This window comes from Calliphora vicina, chromosome 1 (assembly GCF_958450345.1).
Source record: "Calliphora vicina chromosome 1, idCalVici1.1, whole genome shotgun sequence".
In the NCBI taxonomy this organism is placed as follows: Eukaryota; Metazoa; Arthropoda; class Insecta; order Diptera; family Calliphoridae; genus Calliphora; species Calliphora vicina.
The window spans coordinates 87,234,888-87,253,446 of NC_088780.1; the positions used below are offsets into that span (position 1 = coordinate 87,234,888).

Consider the following 18,559-nt stretch of genomic DNA (forward strand, 5'->3'; position numbering starts at 1 on the left):
TTTCAAAGATTTTTAATTTTTGAAAAGCTCTCGGCTAGCTTGCGTTTGCTATTTATCTCTTATAATTTCAGATTTTGTTGGTCGTACTTTTGCACCGAATGATGCCCTCGTCAAATTTTATACCGATGGGACCAGCAGTTTAGAAATGCCAGATTTATTTCCAAACAATTTTGACTCTGGCCCACTGTGCAAATGCTAAATTCCGCATTACAAGAGGATACTATTAATCAAAATGTTTTTAATATATTTCAGAATTTTTTTCTTTAAACGAATTTTCTTTATTAACATAACAATAAAATATTCCAATTTCTAATACAAATTCAAGGCTTTTCCACTTCTTTACTATCGTTTGGAATATCATTGTATGTTACTGAGAATCAAAATCTACAATACATTTTGCTTTTGGGCTCTGAGTTTTTACTTCCAATTAAATACTTCGGTAACAATTAATGATAATTGACTTTTCAATAGACTCTACTCTAAGTACAGTGCTCAAATAACTACACCTTATATGGCTTATAGATAATAAAGTGCCTCACGCTAGATTACCTGGGTTATACAAAGTAACCAAATGACTTCTCTCTGCATTACAAAGAGCATTGCTGACATTGGAGTCAGCCAAATAAATAGACATTAGTGAAAATTATTGGTCGTTCAATACTATTGTTGTCATACGAATAAATATTATACGAATAATCGAGGAAAACATATATTTTTTAGAATGAATAACATTTTAATTCGATCAATAATTGTCGATTAATCGAATGCTCGAATAAATTTATTTTCTTGTTAAAAATAAAATAATTTTTTATAGAAACAAAAAATTGGAGAAAAATATCTCAAAGCTATTAAACCAATAGTTTATAATACTATTTCTAGTGGTTTTAATTTCACTGTCCAACAGCATATTTGGAACAGAATAGTGACCCTATAATTCTAAAAGGGCATATTGAGTAGATCATTTTTGAAGAATAAACTTATAGTCCAGCTGCTCTGAAATTTTTTTTACATTGGGTCAAAGTTTTAATTTTTTGGTCGAAGGGAGCATTATACTAAATGAAAAAATGTTGAGTTATATTGTGGAATTTTATGGTGATAAATTTTGTGGAAGATCTTAACCCTCTAGCTCCTCTTTTTAGAGGCCTATCCTTTCAAAAATATCATTTGAGGATTAAAATATTCTACGAAAAATTTGAGTGGGGGTCACCAAAGTAAAGTCCTTTAAACTTAATTAGCAAAATTACACTTCACTTTGGGTTTCACATTTTTTAAAAAAATCGCCAGAAATCTATTTATGATTCGAATGAGCTGATATTTAAAATATAAATAGTAGGGTATTCATTCGACTAATGATCGTTCGATTAATCGAATAATTTCTTACGAATAATTATTCGAACAATTTAAAAATGGCCATTTTCGAATAACGAATAATTCGAACAATTTTATGTAGATTAATTGAATAAAATTTAAATAAGTAATAATGACTCACAAAAATTGTATTGTTTCTGAAATTCGACAAATAACTAAAGACAAGGGGCTTTCGATCACTGTTCCGATAGCTCCTTCTATAAATATATAAATATTACTGCAAGAAGTTACAATTCTAAAAACAAATCTTTCAAAATTTTTAACTTAGGACTTGAAGCAATGAGAATAAAAGGTACGGAATAAAATATTTGTTATTTAGCTGGCGAAATATTAGAAGAATCGAAATTAATAATCAAAATTTTAACTTAGATTAGAGTGGAGTTGAATGTGATGGATAATGTGATTTTGAAACGGTCGTCGAAAGTGATATTGGGGATGACATTTATAATGATTACATTGAAATAGATGAAGGCCATGATCTTAAAATATATGTATATAAGTGATGTTATTAACGTGTGTAAGTGTTGCAAAATATTTAATAAATTGAATGATAAACACAAATATTGCAAACTCACGTTTTCTTGCAAGAAAAGTTCGTCTTATACTTTTTGCGTATTTGTAAATGCGTCAATCATGCACTGCCTGACTTCAAATTAGCCACGTTCACTGACAATGATATAAAACTTTGGACAGATTCCTTTTATTGTGTAATTCCCCAAAACCACTTTATTAACCCATTAAAAACCAAGACCATTTAAAATGAAAAATTTTTAAATTCATTTATTTATTTAAACTAAAATACGATAAAAGAACATAGAAAATTAAAAAAAATTAAAAAAAAATTTTAGGAAACATGTTTTTGGGGCTGTACCTGAATGGGTACAATGGCGTAAAGTGTATGCTATTTTTATAATGTGTGAAAATTTTTAAAACATTACTTTTTCAACACAACGCAATATCGTATTGTTCAGACAACCATCTTATTCTGTTATGACATTCACCCCATCGTAGGGGATTTTTTATCCTTTAAGGAAATTGGTTTCCAGGAGTAGTTGCGACACCAGAAGCCAGTGTAATTTGTATATGGGTCTCACTTTGTCAGGAGCATCTAAGTTAGTGTTATCAGCCAAATTAACAAAACGTTTTATTTCTTTGAATCTGTTCCGTGATATAATTTCGGAAATTTTGGAGTGCGAGTATCCTCGCAGAGCATCCAATACATATCTTCTTTTGGCATAGAGCGATATTCACTGTAAAGCAAAATACTCAAAATATATCCAAATCTTCTGCGTTGAAGGATACATTGTGCTTATTAGCTTGCGATGCATAAATGCAAGTCTGCTAAATGGTTAAACTAAAAACCTTTTCCCATTCATGTATGAAATAATATTGAACTCATTGTCCAAAAAAATAGTTTGAGACATTTGAACATCGCATGGTCTTATTATCCAAATATAATTTCTTTTGCTTGATCTTGAGGACATTATTATCTGTCAGAACATCTCAAGTGGAACATCATCGTCGGTATCACTGTCACAAAATACTTATATTTCACCTGGTACATCCGATCTCTAACAATATCGTCAGCAACACCTTCATCTTCATCCATATTACAATCCGAATCTGATAAAATATTAGCTATCAAAATAGTGGTGCTCATATTTTTCCCATAAATATAGTTTTTAAAACTTTTGCATTAAAAACTTCACGTTTTGATGGTCTGAAATTCTATTTTAGCGTAAGAAAAATCTTAAAAAAAATAATACATATCAAGCCATTGTACCCAATTGGGTACACCGATTTTCCTAATCACACAACTTTGTCCCAAATAATTATTTTTCTTATACATTTTTATAAAATGTACACATAATCACTCCACTTCACAAAATTATAAAAAACTCTTGCTTTCGTAAAACTGTGTTTGCTCCCCGCAGCTCAATTGTTACTAACCTCGCTAATATTCCAAAAAATGATATAGCATTATAAAAACAGGACAAAATATACCTTAAGGGTATTATTTTTTTAAATTTTTTATGTGTGATATTTTAAAGCACAGTGTGTTGACTGCAAAATCACAAAAAAAGTTGTCAAATTTATCTTGTTAAAAAATGTATGAGTATTTGAATATTGCCTTTTTTCTGTACTCAAGCAGGTACAATGGCTGGGAATGGGTTAAGCAAAGATTTGACAACCTCGATAGAGCTTGATTAGGGTGGCCCTTAATAAACGAAAGTTGGATTTTGGCCATTCTCACCCTCCAGTTTGGTGAACATTAGCAAAAAAATCATCCTGAAAAAATTTTAGGTAAATCGGTTGGGGTTAAGACGTGCCGCAAGCCCTCTGAAGTTTTGAGATGCATTTACAAGGGGAAAAAATGCATTTTTTTCAGTTTTTGTAAAAATTTTGCCATTAAAAAATTACTTTTGTAATTTAATTTAAAAGAATCGAAATGTATACGTAATTGTCGTTCTAATGAGACATAAAAAACAGAAATCGGTCAAAAAATGTTAAAGTTATTAAAAATTCGCCAGGCCATTAACGTGTCTCAGGCCACTAGAACATGAAATGTAGGAACAAAATTAACATATTTTGAGAAATATTAAAATAAAAGCTCATTTTTACTTAAAATATGTCCATATTTACTTGTATATGAGTTTTTGTCTTCGTAGGATACCGTTAACCTATTCTTAGGTATGAACAAAAAAATTTAATTTTTTTAACGGCAGTTTCAAAACTCCATTTTCAAATTTTTAAAAATTTTGTTAAACAAATTTCAGAATTTTTTGATCATCTCATTGGGATTTATTAAGAGTATAATAGGGAATAAAAATGTGAAAAAATTATGAAAATATCTCTTATAGTTTTTCCGTACCTGCGATTTAAATTTTGAAATTTTCGAGAAAAACCAATTATTTGGCAATTTTTAGGCCAATGAGCTCTATTTTCTTACTCTTATGAATTTTAAGCAAAACTTAATTAGAATATTATAGTCCAGATAATTCTAAATATACTCTGAAACTTTTATTTTTATTTCCTATTATACTCTTAATAAATCCCAATGAGATGATCAAAAAATTCTGAAATTTGTTTAACAAAATTTTTAAAAATTTGAAAATGGAGTTTTGAAACTGCCGTTAAAAAAATTAAATTTTTTTGTTCATACCTAAGAATAGGTTAACGGTATCCTACGAAGACAAAAACTCATATACAAGTAAATATGGACATATTTTAAGTAAAAATGAGCTTTTATTTTAATATTTCTCAAAATATGTTAATTTTGTTCCTACATTTCATGTTCTAGTGGCCTGAGACGCGTTAATGGCCTGGCGAATTTTTAATAACTTTAACATTTTTTGACCGATTTCTGTTTTTTATGTCTCATTAGAACGACAATTACGTACACATTTCGATTCTTTTAAATTAAATTACAAAAGTAATTTTTTAATGGCAAAATTTTTACAAAAACTGAAAAAAATGAATTTTTTCCCCTTGTAAATGCATCTCAAAACTTCAGAGGGCTTGCGGCACGTCTTAACCCCAACCGATTTACCTAAAATTTTTTCAGGATGATTTTTTTACTAATGTTCACCAAACTGGGGGGTGAGAATGGCCAAAATCCAACTTTCGTTTATTAAGGGCCACCCTAAGCTTGATGTATAATAGAATTTGTTATAAATAATTTAGAAATAATGAATAATTAATTTACTAAAAAATTAGTTACTCAATTTAAAACCCGAATTAATGAACGACACAAAAAAAGATCTTAATACGTTTATATTGTATTTGAATTCAGGATCATGTCCAACTAGCTCAAATTTTTTAAAGCATAGCTCCAAAACGGAAACTCAAGGGTTTGCTAGTCAATTGTTTTTTAGATTGTTCGGGAGTTTATCTGATCAGAATATTTCTGTTGAAAATTTAATGATGGACTTTGTTTTCGAATGTTTTTTAACATTATCAATACTTGGACATTATTTTTTGTTTTTCTTTAACAATAAAATATTAAAAACCCGACATCAAAACTTCATTCTTTACTTTTTTTAAAAAATTAAATTATTCGAATAATTCGATTAATTTTAAACGTGTGATCGAATTATTCGAACAAGTTAAAATCTCTTATTCGAATTATTCGTTTTATTCGAACAAGAGAAAAATCGAATAATTCGAATACCCTAATAAATAGTCCTTGAGAACATCTAAAAAAAAACATATATACACATGTCCGTTATAATAATAAGTAAAATAAAACCTGAGCCCCAGACATATCAAAACGTTGCCAATTTAAAAAAAATTAGGTTTGAGTAACAAATTCTAAGAAGGCAAATCATCGATTTGGTATTTTTATAATATTTGGGTTGAAATCTTCTAGAAACAATCAAGTTAGAAAATTTTTTTTTAATTTTTTTACTAAGTAAATTGGTTCTAAAAAATGTGTGCTTAACAAAGCTACAACACTAGTATAAAACGAAAAAAACAATGTGTAATTTGAATATTAGATCAGGATATCATTTAAAATATTATCGTTAAAAAAATCGCATATAAAACATACTTTTTAATTTTGTTTTTAACAAAACTTACTTTTTTTCTTTATTTTTTAACAAAAGGTTTTTTTAAATGGTTTTATATCAAACTTGTTACCATTTCCAGGTTCATGCAGTTTTTTAAAGGGGCGAAATAAATAAAAATCAACTTCCGAAAAATTTCAAATGAACGAAAAAGTACCTTTTCTTTAGCGGCTCCTCAAATATAGATGATATTTAAAAAAATAATTTGATCCTCTATAGGCCCGACATATTTAATAAACTAAAAATAGATCGAGCAAAATTTAAAAAAATAAATAAATAAACCTAAATAACTACTGTCCTAAAAGTGATAACCTACACATGTATGTATGCTTTTGTAGACCTTCTCAAGGACTACTTATATTTTAAATATCAGCTTATTCAGATCATAAATAGATTTTTGGCGATTTTTTAAAAAAATGTGAGACCCAAGGTGGCGTATAATTTTTCCATTTAATCGTAATTACTTACAACTTTGGTATCTTTCCCCGCTGAAATTTTTCTGCAAACATTTTTATAGAATATTTTAATCCTTAAATGTCCTTTTTTAAATAATTTTTTTGATTTTCTGGAAAAAAGGCTTATATTGACCCCTAAACAGAGGAGCTAGAGCGTTAAGATCTTCCACAAAAATGATCGTCATAAAATTCTACAATATAAGCCTGACAATAAGAATTCTCTCAGATTATTAACTTACAACATTTTTTCATTTATTATATTGCTCCCTTCGAACAAAAAATTAAAATATTGACCCACTGTATAAAAAATTCAGACCAGCTGGACTATAAGTTTAATTCGAATATTATTCTTTACTCAATATTCGTTCGAGAATTCCAGAAAATTTATAAAATTAATCTTATATATCAAAATCTCAAATAAGCCAAATTGAGGCTTTATTAGTTGGAAGAGACTTGCTCATATATTGTCTATAAATATTTATAATTAAATTTATGTATAAGTTTGAATAAATTATTCCAACAAATAATAACAGCAATTGAGTATCTGAGGTATCAAAATCAACATAAGTATATCCTTCAATACAATTAACTTGGAATATGCTTGAAAATTACTCAAAGTACATACATACATATGTATGTAGGTTGTGTACTAGAGTGCTCCAAGAAATGAAATTGCAAATTTTGACCGAAATGCACAATAAAATTATCATGTTACTACAAGTCATAAAGAAAATATTCAACTATTATAATAAGTTAGATCTTGATAACATTTTAAATAGCCAAATCCTGATGTGTATTATTTGTTCTGTATGATACAAAATAATAATTTTTGTTTGCGAATTTTCAAACTTGATACATAAAATAAAACTACAAACAACAACAAAAAATATGGAATTCTTAAATTAATTAAACCCAACATGAAACATTAACCATATATAGCAGAATATTTATAATTTAAACAAGTTTATGGATTTTTTCTTTAGTTTATTGATTATTTATTAAAAAATGTAAACAAGTTGATTAAATGAAAAAGAACTGGAATACAGAGCATAAACTATCTATATTTATCCCGCCAATAACCGGTACCGGCACTAATGCTGATGATAATCGTTCTAATTCAACTACTGCTGAATACATTAGAACAGAAAGAATGGTATGGCTTGGATTGAATTGTGAAATATAAAACCACCCTCAATGTCAACAGTTGTCATTCTCTTAGAACAATTCGAACGTGACAAGTGAAATTTAAGAACAAGATGCGCAGCTTTATTGTATTGTGTTTGGTCGGTGTGGCTTGCGCCGACAAATTGGGTTACAACTACAGACCCGTTGAGCACTCACACTCTGGATTATCATTCGCACCTGGCTCTGTCGGTGGTGGCTTTTCCTCATCTTATGGTGGTCCATCTAGCTCGGGATTCTCTTCTGGTGTAGGTGGTGGTTTGGCTGGTCCAGTATCTTATAATGCTCCCGCTAGCTCTGGTGGCTATGAAACAGAATACTACACATTCACTGCCCCTGAAGGTGCTTTCGATGATCCCGAAGCTGCTCAAAGGATTGCTGCCTCTTTGAAGAAGAAAGTTCGTGTTGTTTTCATTAAGAACCCAGAAAATAAAGGTTACGAAAATGCTGTACTTGCTTTGGCCAAACAAGCTGCCGAACAAAAGACCGCCATCTATGTTCTCAACAAACAACATGATATCTCTGGATTGGCTGACAAATTCAATGCCATTCGCAACAACCAAAACAGCAGACCCGAAGTACACTTTGTTAAATACCGCACCCCCGAGGATGCTGCCAATGCCCAAAGAGCCATTCAAGGCCAATACGATTCTTTGGGAGGTTCATCTCAAAACCACAACGGCGGTGTTGCTCCTGTTCTTAACTTTGCTTCTCAAGCTCCCCATCAATCCCATGGTTCAATTCAATCGCCAAATGGTGTGTATTTGCCTTCATCCGTATTCCGTCGCTTCCGTGTTTAAGAGTGAAGTGAAACGAATTCGTAACTTGAATTGTTGCTAATGATCAACTGTTGTGTTAAGTGTTAATTGTTTAATGAATTAATTTATTATTAAAGTGAATAAAAAAAAATTTCGAAATAATTTAAACTTTGTGTTAATTAAGACCATTTTATTTTGTTGGAGAATTTTCAGGGGCGATTAGTATTGACGCAAAAACTCTTAATTTTCATTTCAACAGCATTCTGAATATTTTATATAGGAAATAATTAGAGTTTCCAAAAAATAGAAGAATTTCAAAACCGCTGTTTCGTTTTTAAAAAATTGAAAACCCATCAGTTTGGTACATTTTCTTTTAATGGTACTTTTTTAAATATATTAAATTAGTTAGCTTATATTGGATAATATGCTTCTTAGTAAAGAAATAATCAAGATTATGGGGCTCAATAGTGTTATGTTTCACAAAAGGAGAACTAAACTAAATTAAGGTGTACTTTTTCGTTCTTCAAAATGGTACTTTTTGAATTTTCTATAATATTGAACCTATAATCAGGAAATTACTTTGATTTCAAACTTGACGGGGGGTTCAGTTGTGGAAAATTGGTACTTTATCTTCTAATTGTGCTTTTTATATTTTATAATAATAATCCTAAAAATTAGACACACATGATTCTGAATGAGTTAAAGTTCACCGAATGTGACTTTAGTGGTACATTTCTTTTGCATTTTAAATAATAATGGGCCCAGAAATATGAAATTAGGCATTCATGATGCAGAGCGGGAATACAAAATGCTTCTTTTTTAATTCTAATAATACGTTTCGAATGAGACAGGATCCACATTACAATAAACCAAAAAACTTGAAACTAGAAACATGTTATCCTGAATTATTATTAATTCACAAAGGGAGACTTAATAGTACTATTTATTTCTTCTAACTGGGGTGGCAAAGAGCACCGCATCAGCCAGTACTCCATACTTTTATTGAATATTTGAAAATAAATAAGTCTTTGGTAAAAACACTTTGCATTTTTTTTAAATTAAATAAATAAACTGTTATTTGAATTTTAATTGTTAGGAAATACTTGGATGAATCTTTGGATAAAAAAGTTTTTTTTTTCATTTCTAAATTTTTAATTTTTCTACTGAAAATATATTAAAAGTAAAATCCGAAGAATAATTGTCGGTTGCAGTTTTAGGCCTTGAAAAACCGCGGTTTCTGTTTCGATTAAAACCGAACACGAAACTCTAAAATTAATAAATCTCATGTTTTTTTGTATTTTAATATTCATTGTATAGTCATTATTGGTCTGATTTGAAACCTAAAAAGCAGTTTAGATTAATATTTTTAAGAATTACAATGATTCTAAATAGTAGAGGACGATGAGTTTACTAAAAATCTTTTTCAGAATAAATTGCACATAATGAAACTATTAAAAATTAAATTCCGCATAATTCTAGAAGTTAATCTAAATCTTAATAATGATTCATTATAAACTTAGTGATGATTTTACCAAACGTTAAATTGAATTTGATGTACATACCTTCTTTCAATAAATTTGACTTCATTAGTGTGTTTTGTTCTTAAAATTTAATTTTATTAATCATTTCGTTAGCTTAGTGTACAAAGTCTTCTTCAGAAATATTACAGGAGAGACAAACAACGTTCTAAAATCCATGATTTGAAATATTTTTGAAATCTGAAATAGAGTTTTATTAATTATTCAGTATGATTTATCTACAGAGACAAATAATCACAGCTAAGAAGTGCGTTTGCATCTTACAGGTCCTTTTTTGGGACTTGTAACATTTTCTGTTTCATATCAGATAGTCGAGGTTATAATAAATTTCAGAATTATCAAATATTTAATTAAAAAATTAATTTACAATTTTTGGTTGAAATTTAATGAATAAACCAATAATTAAAACCAGTATTATATATTTAGTAACATATTTATACTCAATTCCATTTGACTGAGATAATAATTTTGAAATTTTCACAAAATAAAATGGACTTAGCACTTTTGTATATTTATAGTTATTTAATATTAACCACTCCTGGCTACTAAAAACCAAAATTTTAAAGCTATGTATACTTTATAGGACATTTTATGTTTTCTACACATATATGACGGTTAACCGCACTGTGGTTCCAAATCAAAATCTAGGTGGACAAAATTATGAAAATCGGTATCTTCAGAATTAGGAAAAACGAAGTTTTTTCGGAAGCTGACAATCTGCTCTCCTCCAATACAAATGGGTTTTTCAATTGGACATTTCGTTTTCTCGACAGAAGCGTCAGAGAAATTCAAACAATTTTGAATCATATTTTCGTTAATTATACCCTACACCACAATAGTGGGGAGGGTATAATGCGTTTATGCAGATGTTTGTAATGCCCAAAAATATTAGTCTAACACCCACCTTAAAGTATACCGATCGACTTAGAATCACTTTCTGAGTCGATCAAACGATGTCCGTCCGTCTGGCTGGCTGTCCATGTAAACTTTGTGCGCAGAGTACATGTCGCAATTTTGAAGATATTTCGATCACATTTGGTACATATTATTTTTTCTGCCCAATGACCAAGCCTATTGAAAGTGGCTGAAATCGATCCATTATTTCATCTAGCCCCCATACAAATGTCCTTCCGAAATTGGAATTTATGTTTAATTTATATATGTATCTCCACAAATTCCGCACCAAATTAGTTTTATATATACAAAATCCATGTCACCAAATTTTGTTACGATCGGTCCATAATTAGTCATAGCTCCCATATAGACCCACTTCCGAAAATCACTTAACGTGCATAAGTCTCTTACAAATGTAGGAATACACACAAAATTCACCATATATAACTTTCATATAGACATAAATCACACGACTTAATTTCATGGTGATCGGTCCATAATTGGTCATAGCTCCCATATAAGGCGCACTTCCGAAAATCACTCAAAAATATAATTTATTGAAATTTTAAAAGAAAAATTGTCGGGCTTGACCGACCATACTTTCTTACTTGTTTTTTTAATATTTTACTGCTTTACTAAATTACATATATGTATCTCAATTGTTTTACCATATAGAAATTCATGCTTCAAAACATAGATAAATATTGATTTAGGCTTTTATTAAGTGTATATCTTATATTTATGGTCCTCCCCATTTTTCTGTTATAGTCCTTTAAACTTTGGTCTCAAATATACTGATATTTTTTTTTCTAAGAATGTTATATAGCTTGCCAAAAAAAATTACCGTCGAAGCCCGTCCAATGACTATATCGTCACCTAAAATGCAAAACAACGTATCATCAAAAAATTCGAAATTAATTTTATTATTGATTACGATTCACTACATCATATTACATATGTGTACAAAATTTTAAACTTTTACTATCAAAAATAACCAAGTTATAACCAAAATTAAAACTTAAGTAACATCAAGTGTATGATTTTCTTAAACAAAATAACGTATACGCTTTGAGTAATTAATTAATAAATTATTTTTACCTTATTTTAGGTAGTATCCTAATTTGTTATACCCTACACCACCATAGTGGGGAGGGTATTATGCGTTTGTGCAGATGTTTGTAACGCCCAAAAATATTAGTCTAACACCCACCTTAAAGTATACCGATCGACTTAGAATCACTTTCTGAGTCGATTAAACGATGTCCGTCCGTCCGTCCGTCTGGTTGGCTGGCCGGCTGGCTGGCTGGCTGTCCATGTAAACCTTGTGCGCAGAGTACAGGTCGCAATTTTGAAGATATTTCGATCAAATTTAGTACATATTACTTTTTCGGCCCAAGGACCAAGCCTATCCATTCGGTCCATTATTTCACCTAGCCCCCATACAAAGTCCCCTCGAAATTGGACTTTATCGGTCATAAATGTTTAATTTATCTATGTATCTACACAAATTTCGCTCCAAATAAGTTTTATATATACAAAATTCATGTCACCAAATTTTGTTACGATCGGTCCATAATTAGTCATAGCTCCCATATAGACCCGCTTCCGAAAATCACTTTAACGTGCATAAATCGCTTAAAAATGTTGGTATACACACAAAATTCAACATAGTTAAATTTAATATAGACATAAAACACACGACCTAATTTCATGGTGATCGGTCCATAATTGATCATAACTCCCATATAAGGCCCACTTCCGAAAATCACTCATGAATATAAACTATTGATATTTTAAAAGAAAAATATTTTTACTCATTTACTTGGTGTAGGGTATTATATGGTCGGGTTTGACCGACCGTACTTTCTTACTTGTTTTTAATAAATTTGTTGCAATTTAATATTTTTTGCAGTCTTAATGAAAATTTAATGAAGAAACTTTTTTAGTTTAAAAAAGTAGTTGTTTGTAATTGAAATAAAAAAAACGTAATAAAATTAAAAATGTATATATAAACTGCTTTTATTTAAAATAAAAAAAATATTTTTATTTAAGTTTTTATTTTTTCTTAAAAATTTATATTGATGATACGTTTTTTTGTTTCAGAAAATAACAATTAAAAAAATGGTAAGCCACAAAGTGTGTTTGGAAAAAAATAATTTTTTTCATAAAATATATTTCTAGAGTCATTGTAATTCAGATTTGAAAATTTTGTTTCAATATCTCCAGTAGATTTCATTTTATATCGTTTTTTGCTTCTCCTATAAACTTATGAAAAGTGATGTTACGTTATTTTGCATTTTAGGTGACGATATACAACATTTAAAGAAACTTCTGGGGAATGTCTTTGTATTTTTAATTTTTTAATTTTTACGGAATGGAATTTTTAGAAATATTTTGTTTTTTATTATTGATTTTTATATATCTAGACCTTACTGTAACTTGAAATATAGTAAATACAGATCTTTTTAAAAATTTAGTTTCAGAAACACATGAAAACATTTTTTTTGGAATCGAAGACACGAATTCTATATAAAAAGAGCGTCAAATAATTTTGTCCACCTAGATTTTGATTTGGAACCACAGTGAACCGGTTTAAACGGTTTTTTCGATGTCGGTTAATCGAAAAATTGGTTTTATAAAAAAGGCCAATTTTCGATTAACCGACAAACCGGTTTTTTAAAAACACTAATAATATGACTTTTTAGCTAGCTATTTTAGGTTAATTTGCATAAACAGCACACTAATGTGAATTAACAGTTTTTGAATTTAGTAAACAGCTGTTTGTTTGTAAATAACTGTTTAATTGTGAAAAAAAATTGTTGCAAATCAGTAAATTCTCTGCGCGATGTTAAGTTTTCCGTTATTAATTTGCCACGTAAAAAGACAATGTTATATATCAATTGTTAGGGGATTTTATATATTTTTCAAAAATATATATAACATTTGACAACTAAAAAATTCATGGAATACTTTTTTGAAAAATGTGACAAAAAATATGTTTTTTATTGAGTTTTTGCGAAGATACACATTTTGCAAATTGATATCTAATTTTTATTTATGAATATTGTTAGTCAAATTTTGCAGTTATGTATATAGATTTTTCTATTGAAAATGCAAAAATAAAAACGCATTTTGAAACTTGTCACCAGAAATCCCGCAATTCCCAAAAAAGTTTTGAAAAATCCCAAAAATAGGATTTTTTTTGTTTTTTGCTGTGATATCCATAAAGGGTCTGGATTATTTAATATGGGTTACTATATTTTGATATCGAATATACGATTTGAGAATTTTTGCCTTAAAGTTGAATTTTACATAAAAAATAGACCTTTTTGGATGGACCTGGTCCCATCGGTATCAAAAATTTTCAAATTTCTTTTTAAAATATTTTGTGTGAAGTTAGCTTTTCAAAAAGTATAAATTAAACCTCTTTTTAAAATTCCAATTCAATAAGTTTTTAGTCAGTCGTGATTTTTAAACAAATATTTTTTTTATTTGATACATACATTTGTCGCTAGTCCAATAATGGAAAATGGAGAAAATCGGGAAACATTTGGATCTGGAGTATGTTGGGTAATAATTTTGGTATTCATTGACCATAAAATAAATTTTTATGAGTTCCGCTGACTAAAAAATACATTGTTTCCCTTTATTTTCTCAAATGCTGCAGTATTGAATTTAATAACGAAGTTTTGTGCAATCGGCCAACTGCAATGACATCCCCATTTTAAATTCGCCGGTCAATAACGTCGTGGGTTTAAAATTCACTACAAGTAGTTCTCAGTGGCTAACTAATTTGACGTAGCGGAATTATTTCAATGCACCGCAGGCTTGTTACAAATTTATTATCGTGTGCAAAGTACAAAATATTGGCCACAAAATCATAAGTTAAAGTTTTGTCTTGTTTCATTATAAAATAAGTTAAAATTTTTCTAAGAACCACACATTTAAATTTCAAATCTTATTTTTTTTCAATTAAAAAACATTGTTTAATTTATTTTTTTTTTATTTTAAATAAATAAGTTTTATAACAATAACAATTTTATTACATTTCAGTCGTAAATTCGAACAATTAACACTTTTTAATAACGGAAACGACGCAATACAGAGGATGGCAGGTAGGCACTGTTAGGTGATTGAACTGATCCGTGGCGGATGGGGGCTTGAGAAGCAAAGTTAAGAACAGGTGCAACGCCACCATTGTGGTTTTGAGAAGAACCTCCCAAAGAATCATATTGGCTTTGAATGGCTCTTTGAGCGTTGGCAGCATCTTCAGGAGTACGGTATTTGACAAAGTGTACATCAGGTTTGTTGTTCTTGTTGTTGTTGAGGGCGTTGAATTTATCGGCCAAGGCAGAGATGTCATGTTGTTTGTTGAGAACATAGATGGCGGTCTTTTGTTGAGCAGCTTGTTTAGCCAGGGCAAGTACAGCGTTTTCGTAACCCTTGTTTTCTGGATTCTTAATGAACACAACGCGTAGATTCTTTTTCAATGCACCAGCAATCTTTTGAGCTGCATCTGCATCATCGAAAGCACCTTCGGGTGCACTGAATGTATAGAATTCCTTTTGGTATTCAGCAGCAGTGCCGGGAGCATCATAAGAAGCAGGCCCAGAAAATCCACCACCTACACCGGAACCAGGTGTGAAAGATAATCCTGAGTTTGAGTGGTCGACAGGTCTGTAATTGTAGCCCAATTTGTCGGCGCAAGCCACAGCCACCAAACACAATACAATAAAACTACGCATTTTTATTATCCGACGTTTTCGCGTTAAACTTCAATGAAGAAATGTTCTTTTAGAATAATCTAATTCTTTAAAGATGTTTTAATTTTTATACTCATTACTATTTCAATACCTACCATTAAATAATTTTTTATTTTTTTTGGAAATATGTAGTTTAATTCGCAGTTAATTAATTTTGATAAATGTTAATCAGGTTACTTCTCTAGTTTGTTAAATGATGCCGCTTTAATGTTAATGTCTATCAACCGCATTCCTCAGTGATTCATACAGTAAATTATAACGAAGTCTTTGTTGTTGCTCGATGATTTTTTATTGTCTTTATTTTGTTATTAATTAATGCATAATAATTATCAAAACATATTTAATAACTTTGCCAATGTTCATATAAGTTGTAACATAATAGAAACTAATTAATATCGAACATAAAATCATGAAAGCGAACGAAACAAAATTTGAATAAATTTATTTGTATTAAAAAAAACAAACAAACATTTAAGTTTTAAATTAAACTAAAAAGTTTTTGATAAATATTAATAAATATGATAATTTATGAAACCATGAAGATTTAATTATTGTATATAAAACATATATTTACTAAATAAAACCAAGCAAGGAAGCCATGTCCGATTAAGGCCGAAAATTGTGTACTTCACTAACCGATCAAGGACAATAATTACTTGTTACCATCAGCATTGACTGACTAATGATTCATAGAAATCATTTCATCATATGTGTTTTTTTTATTAAATAAATCTATAAATAATGTTAATAAATGCATCGGTACACATTGCAAGATATTTCATTTAAGTGTAGAAATAAAATAGAAATTCTCAGCTCATTAAGAAATTAAGGAACCTAAAACAATAGGAAAGAAATAAATGCAATATTCAAATATTTAAAGCCATTTACTTAATATCTTGTCAAAGACCCTTCCATATTTTGTACAGAAAACCTTTGGAATACAGGATATTATGGATACCAACTTGTCTGATTTCTCAATTGAAACCGATGTCCTCCATTGTAAGGACAATGACAGCAAAATGGACTGCAACATAATACAATCCTGCAACATAATAGGCAACATTATAGGCCCTCTCTTGAGCTCTCTTATGTTCTGCAATCGTGAAAAATGTGCAACTTTGGAGGAAAGGTTCAATTTTATATCTGAGTTTATTTTAAAAAATATTTGGGGGATTCAAACGGTCTGCTATTAAGTCATATTATCATAATGTCTTAATGTATTATGATAGTTTAAACAAATTCGTGTTGTCTTTCAAACATTTTCAACAGAATCTGATCGGAATGCAATATATTTGAAGAAAATAGCAAACAATTATTGAAAAATATCAACTTTTATGGAGGTGGTCTCATTGTTGCCCATTTTCAATACCAAACATTTTATGATTAACAAATAATGTTTGGGGAAAACTTCATTCCGTACAGATCCACGGACATAGCTGGATAGATAGTCTTAGAATTTTATAAGAACTCAGAATATACTCGGATATTATTACTTATAATTGCGGGATTTACAATATACGGTGTATACCTTGAGCTCGGTTTTTGTTTTTAATAACTTATAGGTCATTTTGAAGGGTACATATCTATCATTTATTCCCACTTAGTTATTGAACATTACAGCGTAAACAAGAACGATTTTTTTTTGCTTTGAAAATGTCGAACTTTGTACCAACGAATCGTCATATGCAGGAAGTTTTACTTTACTTCACCGAATACTCACCAATGTTTTTCATCAGTTTCAACATGCGGGAGATTGTTTGTTCGGTGAAGAAGTGGTGATGGAAGACAACTATGCCAGCCAAAAAAGTTTGAAGATCAAGAATTGGAGGCATTACTCCATGAAGATTGTTGCAAAACTCAACAAGAGCTTGCAAAATCCATACGAATCCAATAGCACAGAAATTGGGTAATATATAAATTGAAGCTAATAGACCTTGAAAAACGATTTTGTATGTCTGAAATGCTGCTTGAACGCTATAAAAGAAAATCAGTTTGGCACCGAATCATTACTTGCGATGAAATATGGATCCATTACGATAACCTGAAGCGTAAGAGATCGTACATGAAGCCCGGCCAACCAGCCAAATCGACACCAATGCTAAATATCCATATCGCTAAGGTAATGCTTTGTATTTGGTGTGAACTGCTGAAATCTGGAACCTGTACCGAACGCAACTGATTTATTTGAAGTCAGCATTTGCACCCAGAATATGCGGCCAGACACGAAACTGTTATATTCCATCGTGACAACGCTCGGCCACATATTGAAATATTTGTTAAAACGCATTTAGAATGAAGTGGTTGGTAAGTTTTGCCTCACCAGATTTATAGTCCAAACCGTGCCCCTTCCAACTAATATTTGTTTCGATCGATGCAGAACGCTACCTCTGGATCTGTTATTTTGGCTAGGAATTAATATGTTGCAAGAAAGATGGGACATGTCATAGCTAACCAATGCTAAATATCCATATCGCTAAGGTAATGCTTTGTATTTGGTGTGAACTGCTGAAATCTGGAACCTGTACCGAACGCAACTGATTTATTTGAAGTCAGCATTTGCACCCAGAATATGCGGCCAGACACGAAACTGTTATATTCCATCGTGACAACGCTCGGCCACATATTGAAATATTTGTTAAAACGCATTTAGAATGAAGTGGTTGGTAAGTTTTGCCTCACCAGATTTATAGTCCAAACCGTGCCCCTTCCAACTAATATTTGTTTCGATCGATGCAGAACGCTACCTCTGGATCTGTTATTTTGGCTAGGAATTAATATGTTGCAAGAAAGATGGGACATGTCATAGCTAACAATGGCAAATACTTTGAACAAATTTATATTGTACAAATATTTCAAAATATAAGCTAAAAATTCGAAAAAATCCCGCATTTTTAAGTCATACACCCAATACTAAATCCAAAAACAGGTGATTGATGTTCATTTGAGAATATCGATTCTACCCTACTACTTATTATACGTCTACATTAAAGGAAAATCTGTTGAGTCTATGCTTCAGATGCTATTTGTGACCCTCTT

The 18,559-nt window shown here is 30.1% G+C and overlaps 2 protein-coding genes across 2 annotated transcripts; one reads left to right on the forward strand and one right to left on the reverse strand.

Annotated features, from left to right (window-relative positions):
- The first annotated feature begins 7,644 nt into the window (after positions 1 to 7,644).
- Positions 7,645 to 8,471, forward strand: LOC135949577 (uncharacterized). The gene has a single exon (XM_065499173.1). The coding sequence runs from the start codon at positions 7,645 to 7,647 to the stop codon at positions 8,368 to 8,370; it is 726 nt and encodes a 241-aa protein (XP_065355245.1). The 3' UTR covers positions 8,371 to 8,471.
- Positions 8,472 to 14,839: 6,368 nt separating this feature from the next.
- LOC135949578 (uncharacterized) lies at positions 14,840 to 15,505 on the reverse strand. The gene has a single exon (XM_065499174.1). It carries the CDS (start codon positions 15,503 to 15,505, stop codon positions 14,840 to 14,842), a length of 666 nt encoding a protein of 221 aa, XP_065355246.1.
- Positions 15,506 to 18,559: the final 3,054 nt, after the last annotated feature.

Bases quoted from the DNA above. Each gene is read 5' to 3' on its own strand.
- LOC135949577 (XM_065499173.1), top strand. From the start codon at position 7,645: ATGCGCAGCTTTATTGTATTGTGTTTGGTCGGTGTGGCTTGCGCCGAC.
- LOC135949578 (XM_065499174.1), bottom strand. From the start codon at position 15,505: ATGCGTAGTTTTATTGTATTGTGTTTGGTGGCTGTGGCTTGCGCCGAC.